Raw genomic sequence first — 27,173 nt, 5'->3', positions numbered from 1 at the left:
GTGACACCTTAACAGAATGCATTCTCCTACTTCATTTCCATAAAGACATTTGAATATTCTCAAGGCTCTCTCTGGTCCTCTCACATCAACTCAATGGCTCTGTTGTAAGGAACATCTCAGAACAGTAATGCCTCTGTGTGACGGGCACATGAAGTCAGCATTCATTTACGTACATCTTATCTTATTTACCAACACTCTCCCAAACAAGCCATTGTATGGAAGATTTCTACTACAATCCCATTATTTCTTCCCGTTCTCCTCCAACATATTTTTCCCCACTTGTCATAATCAGGCAAATGAATTTGGAAACCATGAGCAAATGTTATGACGAATGCTTTCCATGCAAAAGGATGACCAATGCTTCTCCTGCTGGGGGTTCATGATAGAGATCTGAATATGGAACTCGTTCTAAATATAATAAAGGGGAACTCTACCCAAAATGGTTCGATTCGATTATTTTATGGCACCTGGGAATGCACTCCCAGACTGGGTTCTGTGATAGATCGCCTGTAGTCTGCATGAAAAAAAAAGTTTATACGTAGAAGATCCTTCTGACACAATCCCAAGGTCTTTATTTGGTGGATTGTTTCCATACAGGTATTTCTGGTGCCCCAATGGTTAAGAGAAGCACTAAAATATCCATCGCTAAACAAAAATATTTCAAGTTGCTCTCATGACAGATAAGCAGACTGACACATAAATTCCATATAATTCTACAATTCCTTGTTAAACGGATTCTTTGAAAATATAAATGGAACGTACCCTATATTAAGATATTGTAAACACACAAACATTATGCAGTATTCCTTACATTTGGACCAACAACCAGTGGACTACATAGCCCAACAGGCATTATGGACACCCACAAGGCTTAGTCTTAGATTTAGTGGCTTAGATACCCACATAGGTTTAGTTTAAAGAGGAACTATCGTGAAAATGAAAATTTAATATAAGCTTCCTCATACTGAAGTAAAAACTTTCTAAATACAATAAATAAAATATTCTGCATTGTTTCTGAAATAATCAAGTTTATGTTCACTATTCCTCTCTCAGCATCTGTTTCTCTTCATTCTGTCTTTTGCAGGAATTGGGTGTCAGATGAACGATCCAATATATCTCATAGGGGGGCTCCTTTTCCTAGTAGATGAATTAGAGCTCACTCAAATAACTGATTGCAGTACAAACAAAATAACTGCCTTTTGCACAAATTCTGCATGTAGAGAGACATGATGTCTGGTGATTTTAATAGAGTGAGCTGTGATACATCTTCTAGGCAAAATAAGCCCCCCTATAAGATATATTGGAACATTCATCTGACACCCAACTCTTGAATGAAGACAGAATGAGGAGAAACAGATGGTGAGAGACGAATAGTGAATATAAACTTGATTTCAGAAACGGTACAGAATTTTTAACCGATTGTATTTAGAAATGTTCTTATTTCAGTATGATGACGCTAATATTAAATTTTCATTTTCACGATAGTTCCTCTTTAAACTAGATGGACCCTTTTTCTCTACATCTTACTACAAGTTACTTAAAGGTGAACAACCCCTATAAATCAGGAGCCTGACCGTTTGCTTTCACTGACTTGGAATAATGTGTATTCTGAGAGTTTACAGACATTGGGGATGAGTAGACACACTAGGCTGCTCATGCTTTCGACAAAACACACATAAAAAACAGTGTATTAAGGAAACCAACACACCCACAGACTGCCTGTGTGAATGTGCCCCCTGGCTGCAGGAAACAGCACAAGCAATTTCTAATAAGACAGTATAATTGAGAAGAATGTAGTAAATGTACTGGAAAATGTATGTTTTCTGTCTAATTCCCCAAATATCTCACTCCATTCCAATCTCAACCCCAGAATTTACGTGTGTGTATAAATATATATATATATATATATATATATATATATATATATATATATATATATATATATATATATATATATATATATATATATATATATATATATATATATATATATATATATATATCAGGTATGGAATATATATATTTTTTTCATCAAAACCATTATACAGCCTTTTTAGATACCAGTCATCTGCTATGGGGGGGGGCTTAATCTGGCCAAGATGCTCCATATGGATGTACAGCAAACACATGCACAACCAGTTTCAGCCAATATGGGTTTCTAAACCCATTCTTTTCTTTTGCCTGCCAAGAGATTTACACCCAGATCACCAGCTGTGATACTCTTCAGCAGATGGTGTGACTGGCACTTAAAGGATTTGCCTCCTCTTATCCTATTAGAAATATTTTCTCAGGGAAGAGTAAACAGACCAGATACAATTAATAGAAGACCTTCTTGAACAGGGATTTGAAACAATGGCCCTCCAGTTGTACTATACTGTAACTTCTATCTTCTCTAGATGGTATAAGGATGGCAGAGGATGCTGGGAGTTGTATTTTATAATGGCAGAGACACACGGTCAGATTCAGGGAGATTAGTCGCCCAGTGACAAACCTCCTCTTTTTCGTGGCGACTAATCTCCCCAAACTGCCTTTGCGCCGGCTAGATGGAAAATCACCGGCGGGATGGCAATCGGAGCACTTCATTTTCCAAAGTCGCCCAAAGTTTCCTCGCTAACAACTTCAGAAAATAAAATCAATCAGAGTGCCATAATCTCCCCGATCTCGCCTTCCTTCCCGCTGGCTAGAATGAAAATCGCCGGCTGGAAAACAGGGGAGATCGGGGAGATTAGTCGCCCCAAAGAAGAGGAGATTTGTCCCCGGGCGACTAATCTCCTTGAATCTGACCGTTTGTCTCTGCCCTAAAAGCTTCAGGGGTGCAGGTTAGACATCCCAATTGGAACACACTTACTCTACAGACTAGTTGAAGTTTTCCAATTTGCATAAAAAAAAAGAATGAATGCAGAAAACGCAGGAGTCGCGCAGTGTACCGGTGCTAACATTTGTGAATAAAAGACAGTGAAGTTCATTTCTAAACACTAAGCAAATTTGCTCCGGGGCAGTAACCCAGGGCAGCACATCAGTGATTACCTTTTATCAGCCAGCTGCAGGTTGAACAGTGAACGCAATCATCTGATTGGTTGTCATGGGTTACTGCCCAAGTGCAAATTTGCCCATTGTTTATAAATGACCGTCGTTGTTGCCAATAGCAGCATCTTTGTGTAGCTAATATACATTCCCTTACAAGTCCTAAATAGAAAAGACACTGTCAATGTCTGCCAGCACTGCTCAAGTATATCCTGGGGATTTCAAGTAGTGCAAATTATTACCTTTGTAAGCGAACATACATAGTATTATCCGCTGGGATAAACCCAGGATAGATTGGTACAAGTGAATTACTGAGCATGCACTCCTGATATTCTATACTGCCCATCGTAGCTTAGTGCAAACAGGTGAGTTATACCTGGTTTATAGATATAGGATTAATACATTGGAAATTAATCCCAGACAACACACTTTGAATATCAATATATGCTGAAGATGGGTCAAACAGTACAGGACTAGACAGAGTTTAACCCATTGGAAGCCTATCAGGCAGGTGAAATCGCTGTGAGTTGCATTGAGGAAGGATCAGGATACTGAATGAAAAGGACTGCATTTGTAGTTCAAGTCTGAGTTGATATGCAAGTTCCTATCCATACAATGTCCAGGCCCACAAAAATAGAAGCAGCTCCCCCCCTGCAATGTAGGAATGTTGGGGCTCCCTGCCACCTAAAAGGGGAGTTTGCAGCTCTTGACTGCCTAAGGGATGCTGGAAGCTGCATAAGGGCTGCAAGATGTATATACTGACCATATCTAATAATTGTTATACAACAGGTTTGCATTTTTATCTACAATTTTCCCTCGAAGGACCCGGTTGATGCTGAAAGTCCCAGGGCAAATTCCCTTGTTCTTTGTGAGAAACGATAATTTGTAGCTAATAAATACCAGGCCATGGACCTTTATCTAAGTCCAAGAGCTGCTTGACAGTGACTCCCTCACCTCTGCAGCCCATGTTCGCCAACATGTTTCTAAGCCTGGGGGGGGATCTCAAGTACACACGATTATTACAAACCCCAAGATTCCAGTGTAGCTGGCTGAACATCCCTGCCTGGCTCATCGACCCTAATTTATACTTGATCCTAAAACCTTTAATGAAGTGTCCCATTAACCTTCCATCATATGAACGGCAGACTGGGGCCTTCCGAAAGCCGATAATCACACAGCAGTCTGTCTGGGAAATCCAAATTACTAACTGAAAGTCATTTTGGCAACACCGAACTCCAGGCTTACAACAGAAGGCTCAGGCTTTGCCGGTTCCTCTGCGTACTCGCTATACCGGTTGTCTGCTGCGTTGCTGCCCTCTACTGTGCGGATGGCATCACTGACTGGTTGTATATCCAGCTCTTTCTCAAAGTCTGGGGAATGCTTCAGCTCAGGGGAGGCTGGCGGAGTGGAACGGAGAGAATCAGTGCTTCCCGAACCCTCCTCCTTTGTCAGGTTTCGGATTTTCTGCAAAGATTCAGAGTGAGATAAGATTGCCATTATATTAAGCCATCAAGCCGTTAGGAGCGTAGTTCAGAGATGGAGAGGCGAGACACTTGCCACAAAAAAGTATTTATAATGCAAATTATTCAAATATCCCAAATTTAGAATCTCCCTTTGTAAATAGAGTTTCAAATACAAACTTAAGGCCTTGTGCTTTTATATGGTTATGGATCTCCTCTGTGAGTTATAATACCTTTATATATTATGCATGACGTAACATTCACCAAAGACTTGGGTTTAACTAAACATCCCGCCTCAGCTCCGCTGCTGGTTTCTGGGGGTGGTTGTGGAGATTTTTTCTTAAAAAGATTATATTTTTTTTTATATAGGCTGCCGCCCTAGGCATGGACCCTCGGGTGCCTTATATTTGGTTAAGGCCCTCACAATAGGGCAGTGATCCCCAACCAGTGGTTCATAAGTAACATATTACTCACCAACCCCTTGGATGTTGCTCCCAGTGGCCTTAAAACAGGTGCTTATTTTTGAATTCCAGGCTTGGAGGCAAATTCTGGTTACAAGGGGTACTGGCAAACAGAGATTCTTGGCTGTCAGTCCACAAAGGGGCTACCAAATAGCCAATCACAGCCTTTATTTGGCACCCCCAGGAATTTGCCCCGGCAATAGTGGGTACATTATTCACAATGTAAAACATTGGTATAAATATATGTGATAGGGGTAACACATTTACTTACTATTTTTAGCTGTTTTAATTCATCTTCCAAACCTTTAGATTCATCCATAGTTCTTAATAGGAGGCTTGGCACGGACTGCCTGGGGTGCATGTTAAGGTCAAACTGGTGATACATATTTCTCCAAAACCTGCTCAGAAAAATAAAGGTAGTGAAAGGTAGTGAAAGTTTTGTCACATTCCTTTCCCAGTGCCACAATATAATTACTGTATGAAGCAGCTTTGCCTGTTGCATTATTCATAACCTCAGGAACTGCTCACAATCCTTGCATTAACCTGCTTCCCCACCGCTCTTCTTCTTCAGGCCCATTGTGATCTCTTCCACTGGGGATTGGGTGGTTGGGAGATTCAAAACCACCCCGCAATTTTTGAGGCCCTAGGCCCGCAAATCTGGGACTGAAAATGGTCACTGCTGTATTTGCGGTTACTGGCGACAACAACTAAAGGGAGACTACTGGTAGACTAAGGAAATCTCCACTTATATGTATATCTATTTATATATCTCTATCTTTCTATATCTATCTATTATATATATATATATATATATATATATATATATATATATATATATATATATATATATATATATATATATATATATATATATATATATATATATATACACATATATATATACACACACACACACACAGCAATGCAGACATTAAATCTGTTTTCCAAGATATAGGCTGAGTCTCAATATACTGATATGGTGCACTCATCTGTTCTCAGAGCTCTAAAATCTGGCCATTGCACGACACACCTGAGATTGTACTCACTTGAAACTGAAATGTATGGTATTTGGCTCTAGAAATGGGAGAGTCCTCAGTGAGTTCTTATCAAAGACGGGGTTGCGATATTTGCTTTTCTCTCCCAGAAGATGAGCCCACAGAGAATGTGTCTTCTCTTTTAGCCTGGAGACATGAAAGTGTTAGAAAAGTTATTTAGAACTTAATTTATCTAAAGTCTTTTGATACAAGACCTAAAGCCCAATAACACCACACAATGCAGTGTTCAGAAGACACTTCCATCCTTAGATACACCAAGCATTCCAAAGTGCTTACAGGATTTTTCTGAAGGATTTTATAGAAGGTCTTCTGTCACCCCACTGGGATTTAGAAAGGTGGGCTACAGAGGGGATACCTAAGCTGGCCATACATGGGGAGATCCGCTCGTTGGACAGGCAGATCTCTCTCCTATATGTTCACCTTGAGGTGGGCGATATCGGACTGATCCGATCATGGGCCTTAGGGCCCAACGATTGGATCACAACGAGAAGAATATGTGCAGTCAGATCGAGGGTCGCAGCAATGAACCGATGAGGTCCTCGATCTGACTGGATTTTTAAGCCCAGCCTATCGACATCTGCCCCACTTTCAGCCAGCTATTGATTGGGGAAGCCAGTTGGAGGGCCCCATACACTGCCCAATAAGCTGTTGACTTGATCTGGCGGCAGCTTATAACGGCTCGTGTATGGGGAGCGCTAGAGGTTCAGAATCATGAAGCACTAAAGGCAGAGACATTTCGTATATATTTTACATCTTTAGCTCCTCACCTGAGCTCTTCTCTCTCTTTCTGGCAGTTTCCTAAGAAGTTTCCAAATTGGCACGAGTGGACATGTTCATGAATCTGAAGAAGGAAATCTTCATTGAATTCGAAGGCTCGGGGGAACTGTTCCATAAGCTGCCACACACATTCCAGGAACTGGGTAAAAACCGGAGCGACCTCCTTAGATTCACTGTCTAGCTGCCCACACCTGCCGTCAGAAAACACAAGTCACTGTAACAAGGGTGGGGCTAAAAGGCCATGTTTTTCTACTATTTCCCAAGCGAACTAGAATTAAAATACAAAGCCAGCAACAATCATAGGCACTCATATGGTCACAGATGTCTTAAAGAGGAAAAGCATCATTAAGCTGGCTGTCATTGAACAGGTTCTACAGGAAGAGTGGAGGGGGCAGCAGTTTCTCGGATGATCTCAAGGTAGGTTTTTTTTTAACACAAATAAGAAACAAAGTTGTAACACGGTGTTGTGAGTGGCAGGAGTTTCAGAGGAAGGGACCTGTTCATTGAGCTTAACTTTGGGGTTACTGCACCTTGGGGCTTGTACAGCAGCTCTGTGATAGAGGTTTATTTGCTAAAGAATCAATAAAACATGAATCACTGTATTATGGAGACCTAAATAAAATTGCAAGGAACAAATGCACAAGAAGCCAAAATCCTAAAACAGTGCACAAGGCCTGCAAACAGCTGGTTTATTGGTACAATTGTGGGAGCACAGTTGAGGTTTCTAAAGCCACCCACTATCTCCATCAAAGTACTCCAGCTATATGATGCTCTGTTAACGGCTGCTCTAGTAAAGTGATTGGTTACAGCTTTATGTGAATCGCAACCTCATACACTAACACTCATATTATTACTACAGGAATGGGACCTATTATCCAGAATGCTCAGGACCTGGGGTTTTCCAGACAAGGGATCTGTAATTCCATACTAAACATTAAATAAACCCAAATAGGCTGGTTTTCCCACCAATAAGGATTAATTATATCTTAGTTTAGATCAAGTACAAGCTACTGTTTTATTATTACAGAGAAAAAGGAAATCATTTTTAAAAAACTGAATTATTTGATTAAAATGGAATCTATGGGAGACAGCTTTCCTGTAATTTGGAGCTTTGTGGATAACAGGTTTTTGGCTAACAGATCCCACAACAGAATTTTTAAATACAAAAGCATCATATAATATCAATAACTTTATAAACCACCCCGGAAGAGCAAGATACCCTAATGAAATCATAATTATGAACTTTTTGTAAAGGTTTTACCTGTCTGAAAATTTGTGACCAAAGGCTATCCACTCCTTCTCAATCAGAACCTGCAAAATAAATGGACAGGACAAGAAATATTTTGGTCGGTCTACAGAAAGAGTTCTCGCTCTAACAAGATTAGAAAATACCATGAATTAAAATGTGTTAGCGGGACCAAAGAACCTCCTCATTAAAGGGGTTGTTCAGCTTTAAATTGACTTTTAGTATGATATAGAGAGTGATATTCTGAGATAATTTGCAATTGTTTTTTAAGTATATGTGGTTTTTGAGTTATTTAGCTTTTTATTCAGCAGCTCTCCAGTTTGCAATTTCAGCAATCTGGAAGCTAGGGTGCAAATTAACCCAGTAACCATGCATTGATATGTATAAGGATTATGAATAGAATAGGCCCTGAATACAAAGATGAGTAAATGTGTAGCCTTACAGAGCTTTTTTGTAAATGGGGCCCGTGACCCCCCATTTGAAAGATGGATACAGTCAGGCAAATGATTGAAAAACTATAAAAAAGAAAAAATGAAGGCCAACTGAAAAGTTAGAATTAGCCATACTATAAGATACTAAAAGGTGAGAAGAGTCCCAACAAATTCCTTGTATCTAACACTGACACCAATGGGACAACAATTCTCACTCCATGGATTCGTACTCTCTAACATGGTAAAAAAATTTTTTATAGAAATAGTCAATGCCAATACAAAGGATCTGTTACTGTAACATGTAGGGTTGCCAGCTTTTCCTAAAAAAAATTTTTTACCGGCTGGTGGGGGGGCAGGAACAAAAAAAAGGGCAGAGTGTGACGTAAAAGGGGGCAGGGCCGCGGAAATTTCAAGACGGAGAACTAAAGTTACGTTTTCAGGGGATTGGGTGCGGGCCGAGGGGTCTTTTTAAGGATATTACAAATTTACAGGCAGCTACATTGCCGGTAAATTTGCAATAACGGCCCTGGCAGGTATTTTACCAGCTAAGCCAGTAAAATACCGCCTGGGTGGCAACCCTAGTAACATCTTTTTACTAAGGGGTGTGATTTATTTTCTGCCAAGTGTGTGGATGAGTAGGTGTATATAAATCCTTACAAGATACTAGGGCCTCAAATACTGTGAGCAAAGGGGGGGATTTTATTGAGGCAGCAAAGTTATACTGGGTGTATGCTTAGCACCCATTGTCATGCTGTTTTTGTTCCCATAAAAGGCTAAGGGTCAGGGCGCACAGGCAGATGGGCGAAAAATCTCCTCTTCTTCAGGGCGACTTATCCCCCCCCCCAAACTGCCTCCTCTGCCTTCCGTCGGCTAAAATGTAAATCGCCATTGGGATGGCACTAAGAGAGATTCGTTTTCCAAAGTCGCCCAAAGTTTCATCTTGAGGCAACTTCGGAAAACAAATTTTTTCGAGTGCCATCCCGCCATCGATTTACATTTTAGCCAGCGGGAGGCAGTACGGGATGATTAGTCCCCCCGAAGAAGAAGAGGAGATTTGTCGCCGGGCGACTAATCTCCCCGTATCTGCCTGTGTGCCCTGACCTTTAGGGTTACACTATATAAGCAAAATGTTTCTTATCATCTACAATCTAGCAAACATTATTAGAATTAGTATTACAAGTGCATCAGTTAAACACTTTATCCTATGCTCTCATATTCATGTAGGATAAATTACTAACTTACCATAAACCCCTTCATGGTCCGGTAGAATGAATCCAACAATAAGGATCCTAGGGAACACACTTGTGATGTGCGGTCCCAGCCATCAGAACAGTGCACTAACACGCTGGCATTTTCATCATTAATGGCCTGCAAAGGGGAAGCGCATAGAAATGTGAGACAAGGCACAGAGAGGGGTACATGCCTTTGGGACGTTGGCATAGATTCTTAGATACTGCAAAAAGCTCTAGTTAAGGAATTATGTTCTAGAAAGGAACCCATAATATCATATCTGTTACAAAAGTCACCTTAAAGGGGTTGTTCACCTTTAAATCCACTTTTACTACAGGTATGGGACCTGTTATCCAGAATGCTCGGGACCTGGAGCTTTCTGGATAATGGATCTTTCTGTAATTTGGATCTTCATACCTTAAGTCTACTAGACTAGAAAATCATATAAACACTAGGGATGCACCGAATCCAGAATTCGGTTCGGGATTTGGCCTTTTTCAGCACGATTCAGATTTGGGCGAATCCTTGTGCCTGGCCGAACTGAATCCTAATTTGCATATGCAAATTGTGGGGAGGGCAGGATTTCACGTGATTTTTTGTTACAAAACAAGGAAGCTAACCAATTTTTTTCCACTTTTTCCTTTCCCGACCCTAATTTGTATATGCAAATGAGGATTTGGATTCGGTTCGGTATTCGGGCGAATCTTCCAAGATGGATTCGGGGATTCGGCCGAATCCAAAATAGTGGATTCGGTGCATCCCTAAAATAAACCCGATAACTGGTTCTGCTTCCAATAAGGATTAATTATATCTTAGTTGGGATCAAGTACAACGTACTGTTTTATAGTTACAGAGAAAAGGAAATCATTTAAAAAAAAAATTGGATTACTTGGATAAAATTGAGTGTATGGGAGACAGCCCTTCTGTAATTTGGAGTTTTCTGGATAACAGGTTTCCAGATAACAGATCCCATATCTCTATAATGTAGAGAGTGATATTCTGAGACAACTTTCTGTTGGTTTTCATTTTTTATTATTTGTGGTTTTTGAGTTATGTAGCTTTTAAGTCAGCAGCTCTGCAGTTTGCAATTTCAGCAATCTGGTTGTTAAGGTCCAAATCACCATAGCAACCATGCACTAATTAAAGTGGACCTGTCATCTACACATAAAAAGCTGCATAATTAAAGTCCTTTGCAAATTTAACATGGAACACAAATATTTTATTTCATTACAATATCCATACCTGTTATAAAGGTGTTTAAATATCTGAGCTGTCAATCAAATATTATCTGCCCCGCCTCTATGCCCGAGGCATAGAGGTGGCGCAGTGAATTACTTTCACTTTCTATTCAGCACTTCCTGCATGTCAGTGCCCTCCTCCCATTTCCCCTTCACTCCTCAGGCTCTATAATTGTGTAGGGCACTGCGCATGGGCATTAGGCCCCCATTCTGGTGCATACACAAGATTTTGTTGTGATTTGTCTTAATAACAGTGTCTACAAAATGGCTCCTGCCAACTTGCTGTGATTATGTAATTCCAAGACTGAAGGAAACAAAACTTAAATAATAAATATTGTGTAAGTAAAGTTTATTTTGCTCAACTAACATGATAGAAAATAATTTGGAATTATTTCTTGGGGTGACAGGCCCCCTTTAAACAAGACACTGGAATAGGAGAGGCTTAAATAGACAGATGAATAATAAAAAGTAGCAATAACAATACATTTGTAGCCTTACAGAGCATGTGTTTTTAAAATGGGGGTCTGCGACTCCCATTTGGAAACTGGGAAGAGTCAGAAGAAGATGGCAAATAATTAAATGTAGACCAATTGTAAAGTTGCTTAGAATTTGCCATTCTAAATAGGTGAACCACCCCTTTAATAGGTGCATTGCAGGATTTATGCATTTAAATTGAGCTGAGAGATAGGGATGCACCGAATCCACTATTTTGGATTCGGCCGAACCCCCAAATCCTTTGCAAAGATTCGGCTGAATACCGAACCAAATCCTAATTTGCATATGCAAATTATGGGTGGGAAGGGGAAAACATTATTTACTTCCTTGTTTTGTGACAAAAAGTCTCAAAATTTCCCTCCCCTCATTTGCATATGCAAATTAGGGTTCTGATTCGGATCGGCCAGGGCAGAAGGATTTGGCCGAATCCGAATCCTGCTGAAAAAGGCAGAATCCTGGCCCAATCCCGAACCGAATCCTGGATTCGGTGCATCCCTACTGACAGATAATCAATTAGTCAGGGTGAGCGGCCACTTATTCCCTGTACTCTCCTATAACCTTTGCTTTGTGGTTTTAAGGAGAAGGGACATGTTGCCCCCCGTAGGTGAATATGCCCTAGCATGTAAATGTTTGTGATACATATTGACATTGCAGCGACAGAGTGGCAGTAATCATGACCTACCTTGGCTAAGCAAACAGAGGCATCCAACACAGCCTTAATGTGGCGAAGCCATCCAGAATTCTCTAAGCCGTTATAAAAATCATTTACGGTTAATGCTTTTGTCCCACAGACTAAAATAAAGAGTATACATAGAGTCAGTTAGTTATACAGAAACTCAAGTACTGCTATACATTGTTATAAATGTAGAGTGAGACATTCTTATTTAAATGCGTGAATATATCTACAGATAGAATTCCCAAGGGAACACTCACTAGCTCCTCAGGGAATGCCAAGGTACCAATCTCTGGTAGATTTTAATGAAAAAGTGGGGGTTGCTAAACGTCCCCAAACTGACACCAATGAAATATCTACAATGAACAGGATGAAGGAATTATATATAGAAAGTTGTCACTGCATTTATCCTGCCATTATTATACATGAAACGGACACTGTATTTATTGTGTGTTGAGGGTTGCCACCGGGCCAATATGATACAGATATGGGTTTGCTTGCGGTTATTGGGAGGTAAAGCTCTCGAGGGTACGTGTCACACACACCTGCAATCAGAGAAGCACGGAATATTCAAGTAAAGGTATGAGAACTGTTATCCAGAAGGCTCGGGACCTGGGGTTTTCCAGATAACAGATCTTTCCGTCATTTGGATCTTCATACCTTATGTCTACTATAGAGATGCACCGAATCCACTATTTTGTATTCAGCCGAACCCTTCACGAAAGATTCGGCCAAATCCTGAACCGTATACTAATTTATATAAATTAGGGATGGGAAGGGGAAAACATTTTTAACTTCCTTGTTTTGTGACAAAAAGGCATGAGATTTCCCTCCCCGTCCATAATTTGCATATGCAAATTAAGATTCGGATTTGGTTCGGCCAGGCAGAAGGATTCAGCCAAATCCTGCTGAAAAAGGCCGAATCCCGAAATCAATGCATCCCTAGTCTACTAGAAAATCATGTAAACTTGAAATAAACCCAATAGGCTGGTTTTGCTTCCAGTAAGAATTAATTATATCTTAGTTGGGATCAAGTACAAGCTACTGTTTTATTATTACACAGAAAAAGGGAGTCATTTTTAAAAAAAATTGGATTATTGGGATAAAATAGAGTCTATTGGAGACAAGTTTTCCGTAATTTGAGCTTTCTGGATAATGGGTTTCCGATAGCAGATCCCATACCTGTATTAATAGGGAAGCAATATAAAAATATAATCAGGTGTCCCAGGTGGAGGCAGCAAGGTAAGAGGACAGATGAGGGATGGAAGGCTAGAATATTTGGGGATATGAGAGATTGTGCCTGCAGGATGGGATGTGACATTAGGGAATGGTCACAAAGGGAACTATAGGGAATGTAAAGTAAAGGCGGCAACAGTGGGACAGTGAATAAAGTGTGAAGGCAAGAGATGCAGGATCAGTATGAATGTGTAATGTGGTACCAGTCCACAATCCTACCCAATGGCCTGAACTTGGCATCTAACAAATAAGGTCCATGTTGCTACTGCAGTGAGCCTTCCAGCAACTTTAGCATGTTGTCAAAGGAATGAGGAGAGCAATTCAAAAGCAGAATAACTGCTACAATGTGATTTATTAGCAACTACAAAACACTACATGTTTCGAGCCAAACACGCCCTTTATCAAGTGTAGTGTTTTGTAGTTGCTAATAAATCACATTGTAGCATTATTCTGCTTTTGGATTGCTCTCCTCATTCCTTTGACTGTATATCGGTGAAATCTTGGAGGAAAGAAGCACCACTACATTTAAGGCTTGGCCGGGCGCTGAAGTAACCTACTATAGATAACTTTAGCATGCTATCTGAGTTAGTCAGTGACTTAAAGGGGGGCACATGGGACATAACTGGAAAAGCAAGAGCAACAAAGCAGGAAGTAGTGTTCTGGCTATTATGTTAGACATCCAGTCACTCCAGTCTTTATACATTACATTTTGGGCTAATTAACTAAATCAGAAACATGTTTTATTTTGTCTATCTTTTTACACCGATTTTATTTTTACCCTAATCAATATCTTTAAAGGTGCGCAAATGAAGACAGGAGTATAATGAAATATCCTTCCTTTTAGAACACGAACCACAGACCCGCTCACCTTCAAGGAGCTTCTGCAAACTGGACCTCATCACGTGGATATTCTCGATCCCAACAAACTGGAATTTAATGTTGGAGTAGTTGTCGGCATTCTCGTACCCTTTGCCTGCTGCTCTGTTAGCCATGGCATTCAGCTAAGAAATAAAAAAAAAACAAATGCACAGGAATCAATACTCTGAAATTAAGCCATAATAGTTCAGTGTTTTAAGGAATCCAGTTGCCCCACAGTGGATAAATCGATTCATGGGGAGAATTGGCATGTTTTCTGCGGAATCCCACTGAGCCTTTTTTCTACCATTTGAATCACATGGTTATGTTTGAGCCCTCAAGCCTATTGCCCGCTTTTATGAATATTTACATGCTTTATAAGAGAGATTGTTGCAGCTTGTGTACCTGGTACGTGTGCTTGAAGTGTATGTGGATTTTGTTGTCTTTGGTATAGTGTAACCTATGACAGTATATTTATTTATCTGTGGTCTGCCAGCTCACAATACAGAAATTTGTGTTCCTCTCTCCTTATTTGCATTTTTAACTTGGGTGTATTTTATCTTTTCTAATGAATAAAGGTTTACTTTTATGAGTTAAAGTGTTGAGAATTGATTCCTATATGGGGGCTTTCTCTCTTAATTTAGGGGATGCTTTCTCTGGTTTTTCATTCAGCTTAGAAACCAATAAAGAACAGGAATCAGAACTCTAACTCAAGCTACACTAATGAGTGTATTTTAAATGTGCATTGTGCTACACGGCAGAGCAGACAGGGTATTTGCCCTGGGCCTGCAGCTTCAAATAAAAAATACACGCCAGTTATAAACTTCCTTGGTAAAAACTGAAATGACCTACTTCATATAATTGTCAGATAATGCATCCTTTGTGTGTTGAAATAAGATCTAAGAGTTATTTTAACTGCAAGTGGAGGTTCAGAAGTTGGATATTCCTGATTAACAAAAAGTCTAATTAAAGAAGGGGCCCAAGATTTCCAACTCTGGTCAATGAATCTCATCATTATCTTCCAACAGATCAATTTCTGCCTTTTAATAGATCATAAAGGTGACCGTAGACACACCAATAATATCATACAAAAAATTTTTCGTGCGATATTCGGTGCGTGTATGGTGGGAGATAAGCCAACCGTTATCGGCAGAAAACTGGGATATCGGTTGGCTTGCCGATTGGGCTGGCTGCAAAAATTTTGATTGGGCTCCTTTGAAGGCACCTGGACATCCGCCACTATTAGTGCTGAATCGCCAGATACAGGTAGAATTCCATTGTTTCTACTTGTATATCTGACGATTCAGCTATATGTGTGTGTATTGAAATGAACATTCTTTCCTGGAATTCTAGATTCCTAGATTCTATGGAGCCCTTTAACAGGTGGGGCAAAAAAAACCCTTGGATGGCCACCTCTTGTCTGTAGGCCAACAACCTGTGCATGGGAAAGAAAAGCTAAATACCTTTGGTCTTGTATCCATTACATACATCAGCCGACACACCGGATTGGCTTTACTAATAGACTGCAGCATATGTTCATCTTCCAAGCACCTTGCGCTGAAGCCTGACAATGGCTGACTACACCTGCAGATGGCGGCCTAGGAAATAACCGTTAGGAGTTCAGTGCGGCGTTATTGCTGTGCAAATATAATAATTACAATTTGGTGCATTTAAAGTACTGTAGCTCAGATTGTGTAATAATTTATTACACAGCTGAAATCACACATTAGAATAATCTAAAAGTGTATATCTGGAAGGGCAAGCCATGCTTACCCTGTTAAAGGGCGGTTCACTTTATATATACCCATCCATTAGACAAAAGCAATTGGACAGCACTCAATAAGGCAAATAAACAATAAGCTATTGTGTATTAAAAGGGTGGTTCCCCTTTAAGTTATAGAATGGCTAATTCTAAGAAACTTTTTTGTTGGCCTTTTCTTTTTTCTTTTCTGAATTATTTGGCTTATTTTTCTGACTCTTTCCAGCTTTCAAATGGGGGTCACTGACCCCATCTAAAAAACAAATGTTCTGTAAGGCTACAAATGTATTGTTATTGCTACTTTTTATTATTCTGGCCTCTCCTATTCATATTCCAGTCTCTTATTCAAATCATTGCATGATTGCTAGGGGAATTTGGGCCATAGCAACCAGATTGCTGAAACTACAAACTGAAGAGATGCTGAATAAAAAGCTAAATAACCCAAAAAACATAAATTAAACCCAAATGCGAATTGTCTCAGAATATCAGAATTGTCTCAATCTGCACCATACTAACAGTTAATTTAATGGTGACCCACCCATTTAAGAGGAGCCCCTGCCAAATTAGTGTATTGGAACATATTCATTCTCAACTGTATTTAAACAGGGTCCATGCAAAATAGTTTATTTTATTCTTACACCACATTGTTGGTGCTCTGCCAGCACAGAAAGCGGTCATGTTATACTCACAGAAGGGCAATATTGAGATTAATCTGTTGCATTATATTACTAATGAACCAATAGAAGTGAATCAAGTGCGTTACCTGAAAATAAAAAGGCTGCACTATATGATCTAGAAATTCTACAACACTAAAGTATAAGAAATACCTGCTTAGTCTGGTGATAATAGGACAGCACTGGAAACCTTCCTTTGCTTCTGAACTTTGAGCTTCCAACAATGATGGGTTTGCTTGCGGTTATTGGGACGTAAAGCTCTCGAGGGTACGTGTCACACACCTGCAATCAGAGAGGAACGGAATAGTCAAGTACAGGTATGAGAACTGTTATCCAGAATGTTTGGGGCCTGGGGTTTTCTGGATAACAGATTTTTCCATAATTTGGATCTCCATACCTTAAGTCTACTAGAAAATCATGTAAACATTAAATAAACCAAATAGGTTGGTTTTGCCTCCAATAAGGATTAATTATATCTTAGTACAAGGTACTGTTTTATTATTACAGAGAAAAAGAAATCATTTGTAAAAACTTTAATTATTTGGATAAAATGGAGTCTGCCGTTTTCTGGATATGGGGTTTCCAGATAACAGATCCCAAAGCTGTACCGTTACAGGCTGGAAATGCCTAGAATTCATTATATAAGGAATTAAAAGGGATATATACCCTAAAAGAAAATATTGCGTCATAAAAAAAACTGCAATTCTCAGCAACTGCCCTATACACACACTTCCCAAATTTTCAAGGGTTTTAAAGTTATTATTCGACGTTGAAAGCAGTATTTCTTTCTGTCCGTTTCAGTTCTCTTTCCATACACCATATTACACGTGCGCGAATCAGGGACAAATTTTCCGTCATTATAGAAAGATACAGTTTTCAGGTGGATATCCGTTTTAAAAGCTATAGCAAATTTGTATAGTTGCAGAAAGGATGTGGTTTGTGAGTCAGACAGAAATATACGGTTGCTACTGAGCTCCTGGAGGTGGCGCTTGATACATTAAGCAGGGCAGAGACTGGCGGCAGCTGCCAATAACTAGTAGAGAAATGCTTGGAAACAACCAAGCCCTGGGCTTCTGGGTTGCATCAGGGTGCATTACCAGGACAAATTATATTATAATCGATAATTTCCAGTAAATTGCGGAAATCTTCTTCCAGTTGCTGCTTTATGCTCTACTGTCGACCAGTAGGCAGCACAGACTTTGAGGAGCTGAAAAGTACAGCCTGCAGCAATAGTGATTGTGACATGCCTGCTGTACAGTGCCATGAAACTGCACAATACAAAGAATGAGGACTCTTCTGATCGCTACTCCATTAGGTTTAATATATGAGCTGCTAAAACAACAGCACTTACAGTATATATTTTCTCATAATGTAAAACATTGCAAGGTTTCAGCTATGTTTCCACTCCTGTGTAGACCCACCTCCACTCTGGCTGCTGCAGAGGTTCAGTAGGATGAGTGAAAGGCAAAGAGAGCATGCATCTGGTCGGCAGATACATTATTCACTGTTGCATAGTGACATTTTCAATAAAATTGACATGGATAGATTTATATTCTACTTATTTACTTATGGGCTTCACTACAGATTTTCACTACCGTAAAATGCCATAGACAGTCACGATTTAGTGGTCTGGTTGGGGAGTAGAGTCCTGCAGCGGGTCGGGTACCCGCAAAAACCTGCGGTACCCTGCGGGTTGCAGGTAGAAGTTTCAGGAGCGGGTATAGATGCAGGTCGGCGGTTCTCCGGGTTTGCGGGTCTTCTCAATAACAAGTTTTAATTCTTTTTTTCTGATCACGCCTACTTCTAATGATATTACTTCCGGTTTACAATGACAGCACTTCCTGTTTCTTGATGGTCAGCGGGTCGCGGATCGGGTTTTGCGGATAAGGTTCTTGCGGGTCGAGTCGGGTAGCGTGTAAGTATGCGGGTTGGCTTTAACAAATTGGTTCCGCACAGGACTCTACCTCTGAGTATTTGAAATGCCAGGGCCTATCTCATTAAAACATTGCTGTCATGAAAAGAGGTCGACATCTTCATACTTCATACTGACAGGCAACATTGGGCGCCAACAGAATCTTATCTCAATCCAATCTCAGTGCTAGCAAGGGTCCCTCTCAGTCTCACACTGTTCCACCGAGCATAACAAGAGATACTTCCATGGCTGCACAGAGAATTCAAATGGGATGTAAATTACGAATGCGCTAAATGCTTCTTCCAAGAATTGGATTCAGCAGAATACTTTAGGGGTTACTTACGATCACAACTGCAATGTGCGATGTGCAATTTTCCCCATAATTTCAACTCAATCGTGGCTACGTGGGGAGTTGTGTCCCATACAATTGTGCCCAATGCTTTAAAATAATGCAAGTGCGAGTGGCGTAACTATAGAAGCAAAGAACACAGTTGATTCTTCTATAACATTAAGGTATCCCCCCACCCTCCCCGGCCACTCTCTTACCTAACTTCCGTGCACGGCAGGGAGCAGAGGGATACGGTCAGGCAGGTGAGATGGCAGTTGGAAGGAGGGCTGGGTAGGTGTGCACTGGGCCCCTCCAAAAAAAATTTTTCAGGGGAGCATGGCACATCATTGTTACGCCACTGGCAAGTGCACTTGTGTTTTGACACAAATTTCGGTTTGCATCTAAAATGTTTATAGTGGGGAAGGAGTCACTTGATGATCAGCATTTAAATAGCGTTAGCAGGTGATTTTTCAGCTGCAAAGTGCTGAGGAGACCTTGGAATTATCACTATATTCTAAGTGAAGATAATACCAGGGTTTCCCCACTGTCGGTGAGCACACTCAGCCTTGCTAATATAGCAGCACACAGAAACTAAACAATATCATATTGCCAAGCATTTATTGCTTTAACTTTAAAAAAAACAATCAAGGTCTATACTGGGTGGAGTTTTGCATGAATTACCATTTTACCATTGATCTTTGGCATTAGAATTTCTAGTTAACTACAGTCCCAGGAGGATCTGAACAGGCAGGTGTGGCAGATTCCTGGATAAGATACTGAAAACATCAATACGTATTATAATAGGAGACGCCAGGCAGAAACATTAAGGGCTTATATTTTCTTGGACTGACTAATCACTCCCTACAGGCTAGATATGTCCATACAGGGTGCCCAGATTGTAGACCTCATTATCAGTGGGGTCTACATTAAAGGAGAACTAAAGCCTAACTAAAGAAGTAGCTACAAATGTTGTACATTATGTTTTGAGTTTCTGTACCAGCCCAAGACAACCACAGCCCTTTAGCAGTAAAGATCTGTGTCTCCAAAGATGCCCCAGTAGCTCCCCATCTTCTTTTCTGCTGATTCACTGCACATGCCCTGTGCTGCTTTCACTTACTGAGCTTAGGGCTCACTCACAATATATAGTACACATATAATATAAATATAAGGCTGATTTGTAATTAATACAGATAATTACTACATGGCAGCACATAAATCAGTGCAACTAGTATCAGCTTATATACAGACAAACCTCATTTTCTGCTTGATAATTTGTGACGACCCCTAAGCTTAGCTTCTCAACAGCTGCTCAGAGCCCACTGAGCATGTGCATGTCACTGACACTTTCCAAGATGGCGACCCCCTCTGATAAGTTTGAAGTCCTGGATCATCGCTGCTATTTAGAAGCTGAAACTTTAGGCTGGTGCAATAAGTTCAATATATAAAAAATTGCATTTTTAGCCACATTCATTTAAAGTGTCTAGTTCTCCTTTAAGTTGTTCCATCAATATCTAGCCAGGGTTAAGACTCTCTATCAAGCAGGTTCATAAATTCCATTTGACAAGGACATGTTGATGCAGTCATTATTGGGCTTGCAAAAGCCCCTAGTATGATGCACACAGTATATAGGAATAGATTTCTTGCCGTAGGATTGCCCTTTGTGATTGGCTTACCTTGTAGTCACGATTAACATCCGACAACTGCCAGTAAGAGTTGGGAACTCCCATGCGCTGATACTCCTCCTTCAGGTCAATATGCTGCCAGCCGAGAACTCCTTCTGACTCCTTCTGTTTTGGGTTGTAGGAAAAGGCATACAGATCCTCATATCGTACTGAACGAACAGATATAAAAGGAGACAATAAAAGTTGGATCTCAAGGGAATGATTAGAGACAAGATTTTGCAAAACACTCCAATACTTCCAGTCCTCCCCTAGAGTATAACAAAACAACCCTCAAGGTAATTTGTTCTGATAGTTGGGGTGGTATCACAGAATCAACAGAACAATAAAAAGTTGTTGCTTGTATGATATCTGTCCATTTCTGTCAGTCAGGTACTGTACAGGTTGCCCTGTATATTATCCCCTTAAAGGAGAACTAAAGCTTAACTAAAGCAGTAGGGCAGAAATGTTGTACATTATGGTTTGGGCTATATGAGCCCAGGGCAACCACAATCCTGATCCTGATTCACTGCACATGCTCTGTGCTGCTGTCACTTACTGAGCTTAGGGACCCACTCACAATATACAGTACACATAGAATAGAAATGTCACAATATAAGGCTGATTAGTAAATAATTCAGATAACTAGTACCTCAGCTCAGAAACCAGCACAATTAGCATCAGAATTTAATAATCAGCCCTGTAGCATCAGCTTATATGACAGGCAAACCTTATTTTCTGCTTGACGATTTGTGACAACCCCTAAGCTTAGCTTCTCAAAAGAGCACACTGAGCATGTGAGTGTCGCAGACACTCCTAACAAAACAAACTCCTGTGACAACTTTGAAGCCTGGATCATTACTACTATAGTATTGCTAAGCATTTAGGCTGCTTCAATCAGTTCAGTATATACATTATAGCATTTCTAGCCATATTCATTTTCAGAGTTTAGTCCTCCTTTAAGAGCAGATCATATAAAACCAATTAAAGAGGACCTGTCACGCAGACATAAAAATCTGTAAAAGTCCTTTTCAGATTAAACATGAAATCCAAATCAATTTTTTATTAAAGCATTCATAGCTGTTGTAAACTCGTTTAAAAATCTCAGTTGTCAATCAAATATTGCCTGCCCCTCCTCTGCCTTAGGCATAGAGGCGGGGCAAGCAATCACGTTCACTTTCCATTCAGCAGATGTCACTACTCTCCCCACATTCCCCCTCTCTCTTTAACATTTAATTGTGTAACCAGGACATGGGGATGGACATCAGGTCCCCCATTCTGGTGCACAAACAAGATTTTGAGATGATACAAGGCTTGTCTTAATAACAGTGTCCACAAAATGTCTCATACCTGCTTGTTATAATTATTAATTTCCAGGCCAAAGGAAACAATATTCAAATAATTTATACAGTGTAATTAAAGTTTATTTTGCTTGACTTATGTGATAAAATAGGATTTATTATAATTTTTTTCGGGTGACAGGTCCCCTTTAATTGCTAGTTGAAGAGACTGAATAAAAGCAAAGAAGACCACAGTGTTTTTATAATATGTCATGTTATGCAATGGAGCACAAATAACAAACAGTAAATGGCACGGAGTGCTATACAGAGGAGGTGTTCAATGAGTTGACTCACCTGGCTTTGAAAGCTGTAGGAGTGAATTGTAAACGTCATGGCAGTCACGCTCCTTTGGAACTATAAAGTGAACCAACCTGAAGTTCTTGCATTGTATGACCAGGGGGCAGCCGGTTGTGGTCAGTGGCAGTTTCTCCACAGAGGCAATGTGATGGTGCAATATCTAATGCAAACCAAGGACAAGGCAGGAAATAAATAGAAAAAAAAAAACAGGAAGCATATCTCAGTCCTCTACTGAATTAGTCTGGGGGTCAAACAAGTGAGACTTACCCAAATCTCTCTCTGCTGTGAGTCAATGAAGAGTAAGTGTGTAGCAGTGAGATACAAAGTCCCAGAGGCTGACTTGTTGCTAGGGCTGAAGCGATCCAATAATTTCACCTGCTCCACCTATTGAAGAACCATAAAAAAAGCCAATATATTTTTATGTGTTTAAGGGGATTGTGTGTTGTGAGTGCATTTGTGGGTTTGTGTTGAAAGGGGTGGTTCAGCTATCTTTTGGCATATTATACAATGGCCAATTCTAAGCAACTTTTCAATTGTTCTTAATTATTTATTTTTCTATAGTGTTTTAATTTTTTGCCTCCTTCATTTGACTCTTTGCGTTGCTTTCTTGTTTGGTGACTGTGCCGTATGTCTCCTGTTTGGTTGCCCTGTGTATGTGTGCCGAGAGCAAGAACAGCCAGAGATTAGTGAGTGTGTTAGTTACACTAGGGAAACAGATACTACACTATGAGGCAGAGATGAAAGAAGAGTCGGCACTGTACTCACCCACTTCTATAAAAAGAGGGTGCAGTCTTTAAAGTGGATTTCCACCTTTGGGTTACCTTTTAGTATGATGTAGACAATTTGCAATTGGTTTTCATTTTTTATTATTGAAGGTTTTTGAGTTATTTAGCTTTTTATTCAGCAGCTCTCCAGTTCTGGTTGCTAGGGTCCACATTGCCCTAGCAACCATGCATCAATTTGAATAAGCTACTGGAATATGAATAGGAGAGGCCAGAATAGAAAGATGAGAAATAAAAAGTAGCAAGAACAATACATTTGTAGTCTTACAGAGCATTTGTTTATAGATGGGGTTAGTGACCCCCCCATGCGAAAGCCGGAAAGAGAAGAAGGCAAATAATTCTAAAACTATAAAAAAAAATAATAAATATTGACCTCCAATTAAAAGTTGCTTAGAATTAGCCATTCTATAACATACTTAAATGTTAACTTAAAGGTGTGAAGACACACAGTTCTAGTAGCAGCTTCTTTTCACGGCTGCAAAACGTTAGAAAATTCCCTAAGACAGACAATGCTGAGAATTGCCTCTGCTATAACACAAGTAGAGAGTTATCAGCAAATTATCAGCATTTTCTATTTCTGTAGCCTTGACAATTAGATGCTACTTGTAGGTTTGTGTGTCTACACCCTAAGGGTGTCACCCAGCGACAAATCTTCTCTACTTCGGGCGACTAATCCCCTCAAAATGTGTTCCTGCCGGCAAGTATACGAATCCCCGGCAGGGTGACATATGAAACGCTTTGGAATTCCAAAGTCGTCTGAACTTTGGAAATGTATGCCATCCCGCCGGTGATTCGTATTCTTGCCGGCTGGAAGGCATTCGGGGAGATAAGTCGTCCGAAGTATGGGAGATTTGTCACTGGACGACCCTAAAAGTGTCATTGTCACAGTCAACTTCACCCTAACCTATATTATAACACATTCCCATATACATTCATTACATACATTCAGTCAGTGGCATTAACGTTATCTGTAGCTGTAATTGCTAAATTAAATACCAGACCTGGGAAATAACTGACGTCTGCTACATTGTTTCAAGAATCAAAACCAGAGCATTTCCCAGAACCCCTATACCATGTCCACTTCATCTTGCCAAACATCCCTGAAGGTCCTGATCCACAGTTAAAGACAGGCTGAACTAGTACCCTCTGCTATTAATGTCTTAAAGTTATCCGTTAACGTGGTATAGAATGTCCTATTCCTAGCAACATTTAATTTTTTTTATCTATAGTATTTCAATTACTTGCCTTCCTCTTCTGCCTCTTTCCAGCTTTCAAACCCTGGTAGCCAAAAAAATGTATATTTATGTGGCTACACTTTTACTGTTACTTTTTATTCCTTATCATCTTATCCAGGCCTTTTTATATTCATCTACCAGTCTCTAATTCAAACCATTGCCTAGTTGCCAGGCACTGCACCATAGCAACCAGGTAGCTAAAAAAATACACTGATGGCAACCTACATCACGCTAAAAGTTAACACAAAGGTAAACTACCCTTTAAATGAATTAAAGGGGTTGTTCACCATTAAATTAACTTTTAGTATGAAGCAAAGAGTGATATTCGGAGACAATTTGCAATTGGTTTTAATTTTTAATTATTTGTTGTTTTTGAGTTATTTAGCTTTTAATTCAGCAGCTATCCAGTTGGCATTTTTTAGCAATCTGGTCGCTAGGGTCCAAATGACCCTAGCAACCATGCATTGATTTGAATGAGAGACTGTGATATGAATAGAAGAGGGCCACAATAGAAAGAGGAGTAATAAAAAGTAGCAATAACAATACATTTGTAGCCTTACAGAGCATTAATTTTTTACATTGGGGTCAGTGACCCCCATTTGAATTCTGGAAAGAGTCAGAAAATTAATTCTAAAACTATAAAAATAAAAAATGAAGGCCGATTGAAAAAATGCTTAGAATTGACCATTCTATACCTTCCTAAAAGTTAACTTAAAGGGGTTGTTCACCTTTAAATTATCTTTTAATAACATGAGTGATATTCTGAGACAATTTGCAATTGGTTTTAAATTTTTATTATTTGTGGTTTTTGAGTTATTTAGCTTTCTATTTAGAAGCTTTCTAGTTTGCTATTTCAGCAAACTGGTTGCTAGGGTCCCAATTACCTTAGCAATCATGCATTCATTTAAATTAGAGACTGGAATATGAATAGGAGAGGCCTGAATAGAAAGATGAGTAAACAACAAAGTAACAATAACAATACATTTGTAACTTTTTCACAAGGAAACTTCGGGCGACTTCGGAAAACAAAGTGATCCGAGTGCCATCCCGCCGACGATTTAGATTCTAGCTGGCGGGACTCGGGGAGATTAGTCGCCCTGAAGAAGAGGCGGTTTATTGCCAGGCGACTAAATCTCCACAAATCTGAGCATGTGCCTCTGCCCTAACAGAGCATTTGTATTTAGATAGGGTCAGTGACCCCCATTTGAAAGGTGGAAAAAATAATAAGAAAAAGGCAAAGCATTTAAAAACACTAAAAAAATAAATAATGAAGTCCAATTGAAACGTTGCTTAGAATTGGCTATTCTATAACATACTAAAAATTAACTAAAAGGTGAATCAACCCATTTAATGGTGAACCACCCTTTTCATACACAAAAATAGCTAATTGTTGATTTGCCTTATTGAGTGTTGTCCAACTGTTTCCATCTAATGGGCGGGGATATATATATATATATATATATATATATATATATATATATATATAAAATACACAAAAGCCATGAATATCTTGTAAATTATATCCTTATAAAGGGTGAGTTCTGATGTCATCAGTTATAAACGGTGAGTTCTGATGTCATTTCAGTCACATAACTCATTGAAATGTATTATAATAAATAAAGTACCCCCACTTGCAAAATATGAGGATATTAGAAGTTACCTCAGAGTTCCATGACCTGTATAAAAACACTTGGCATTCGGCCTCGGTAACTTATAATATCCTTATATTTTACAAGAGGGGGTACTTTATTCACTATATATATAGTAAAGTACCCCCTCTTGTAAATTATAAGGATAACAACTTACAAAGGAGTTACATGACCATGAAACTCGGCCTTTGGCCGAGTGTTTTTATACAGGTCATGGAACTCTGAGGTAACTTCTAATATCCTCATATTGCAACTGGGGGTACTTTATTTATTGTAATACACAAGTTTCAGTGAGTCATGTGACAGAAATGACATCAGAAGTCACCGTTTATATAGTGAATAAAGTACCCCCTTTTGTAAAATATAAGGATATTATAAGTTAACAAGGAGTTTCATGATCATATAAAAACACGAGGCCGAAGGCCGAGTGTTTTTATACAGGTCATGGACCTCCGAGGTAACTTCTAATATCCTCATATTTTACAACTGGGGGTACTTTATTTATTATAATACACAAATTTCAGTGAGTCATGTGACAGAAATGACATCAGAACTCACCGTTTATAACTGATGACATCACTACTCACCGTTTATAATTATATCATTTACAAGATATTCATGGCTTTTGTGTATTATAAGGATATAATTTACAAGAAATTCATGGCTCTTGTGTATTACATATATAATTAAGTGCTCAGGCAGTATGACATCATACAATAGATATATAAAGCCAAGGGTACAGAGAGCCAGTTCTGGCCTAATATATTCTGGGTTATACTATTTAAATATCTTTATATGCCAAATAATGGAGGTGTGGGCTCTGCAAGACAGTGGTGCCTTTATGGTAGTGGTGTAATTGGCTGAGCAGAAGCCACAGCGTCACAAGTGAACCAACACCCATGCAGCACATGAAGGGTTAATGAGGCAGTTCTGGGGCACGTGATGACATCATGGGAACTGCTGCAATGCCAGTCTCAGAAATCCAAGCACTGACCACAGCAATGAACAAGAGAGGGGTCACCCCCATCCCCCAAAGCTCTAAGCAATGTTGTAGCCCTACTGCTCCCATTATTGGGCTCCCCCCTGCAGCTCCATACATGGAAGGTGCCAGGCTCAGGGCAGTACCTTGGTGGTTCTGATGTGTTCCATCACGGTGCTCCTGTTTCTGACGCAGCATCGATTCCGGTAATTGCCCCGCTCAGTTCACCCCGGGCGATCCTTCTACTTCCTGCCGACGCCGCGCTTGTTACCGGGAGAGACTTCCTGGTGCGGGCAGAGCCCGGGGAATGACACAATACACTACTGCTTCTTACAGGAAACCTACGCTGGCTGCGTGCAGCGACATCTGCTGCCTGCGC

At 39.9% G+C, this 27,173-nt stretch overlaps 1 protein-coding gene across 1 annotated transcript; it reads right to left on the bottom strand.

Annotated features, from left to right (window-relative positions):
- Positions 1–1,606: 1,606 nt before the first annotated feature.
- On the bottom strand, positions 1,607–27,173 carry mtmr6.L (myotubularin related protein 6 L homeolog). The gene is made up of 14 exons (XM_018247719.2): positions 26,941–27,173; positions 22,417–22,533; positions 22,147–22,309; positions 20,528–20,685; positions 16,768–16,896; positions 15,645–15,779; positions 14,195–14,327; positions 12,100–12,209; positions 9,697–9,822; positions 8,039–8,088; positions 6,768–6,968; positions 5,992–6,126; positions 5,217–5,343; positions 1,607–4,488 (listed from the first exon to the last, which is right to left on the bottom strand). Exons 1-14 carry the CDS (start codon positions 26,962–26,964, stop codon positions 4,228–4,230), a joined length of 1,869 nt encoding a protein of 622 aa, XP_018103208.1. The 5' UTR covers positions 26,965–27,173; the 3' UTR covers positions 1,607–4,227.

This window comes from Xenopus laevis, chromosome 2L, assembly GCF_017654675.1.
Source record: "Xenopus laevis strain J_2021 chromosome 2L, Xenopus_laevis_v10.1, whole genome shotgun sequence".
NCBI lineage: Eukaryota > Metazoa > Chordata > Amphibia > Anura > Pipidae > Xenopus > Xenopus laevis.
This window is presented reverse-complemented; position numbering and strand designations above follow the sequence as displayed.

Excerpts from the sequence above, each read along its gene's own strand:
- mtmr6.L (XM_018247719.2), bottom strand. The coding sequence starts at position 26,964 with ATGGAACACATCAGAACCACCAAG. Across the intron at positions 22,310-22,416 it reads CACAGCAGAGAGAGATTTGG|ATATTGCACCATCACATTGC; the intron begins GTAAGTCTCACT and ends GGTTTGCATTAG. Across the intron at positions 12,210-14,194 it reads TTTGCAGAAGCTCCTTGAAG|TCTGTGGGACAAAAGCATTA; the intron begins GTGAGCGGGTCT and ends TCTTTATTTTAG.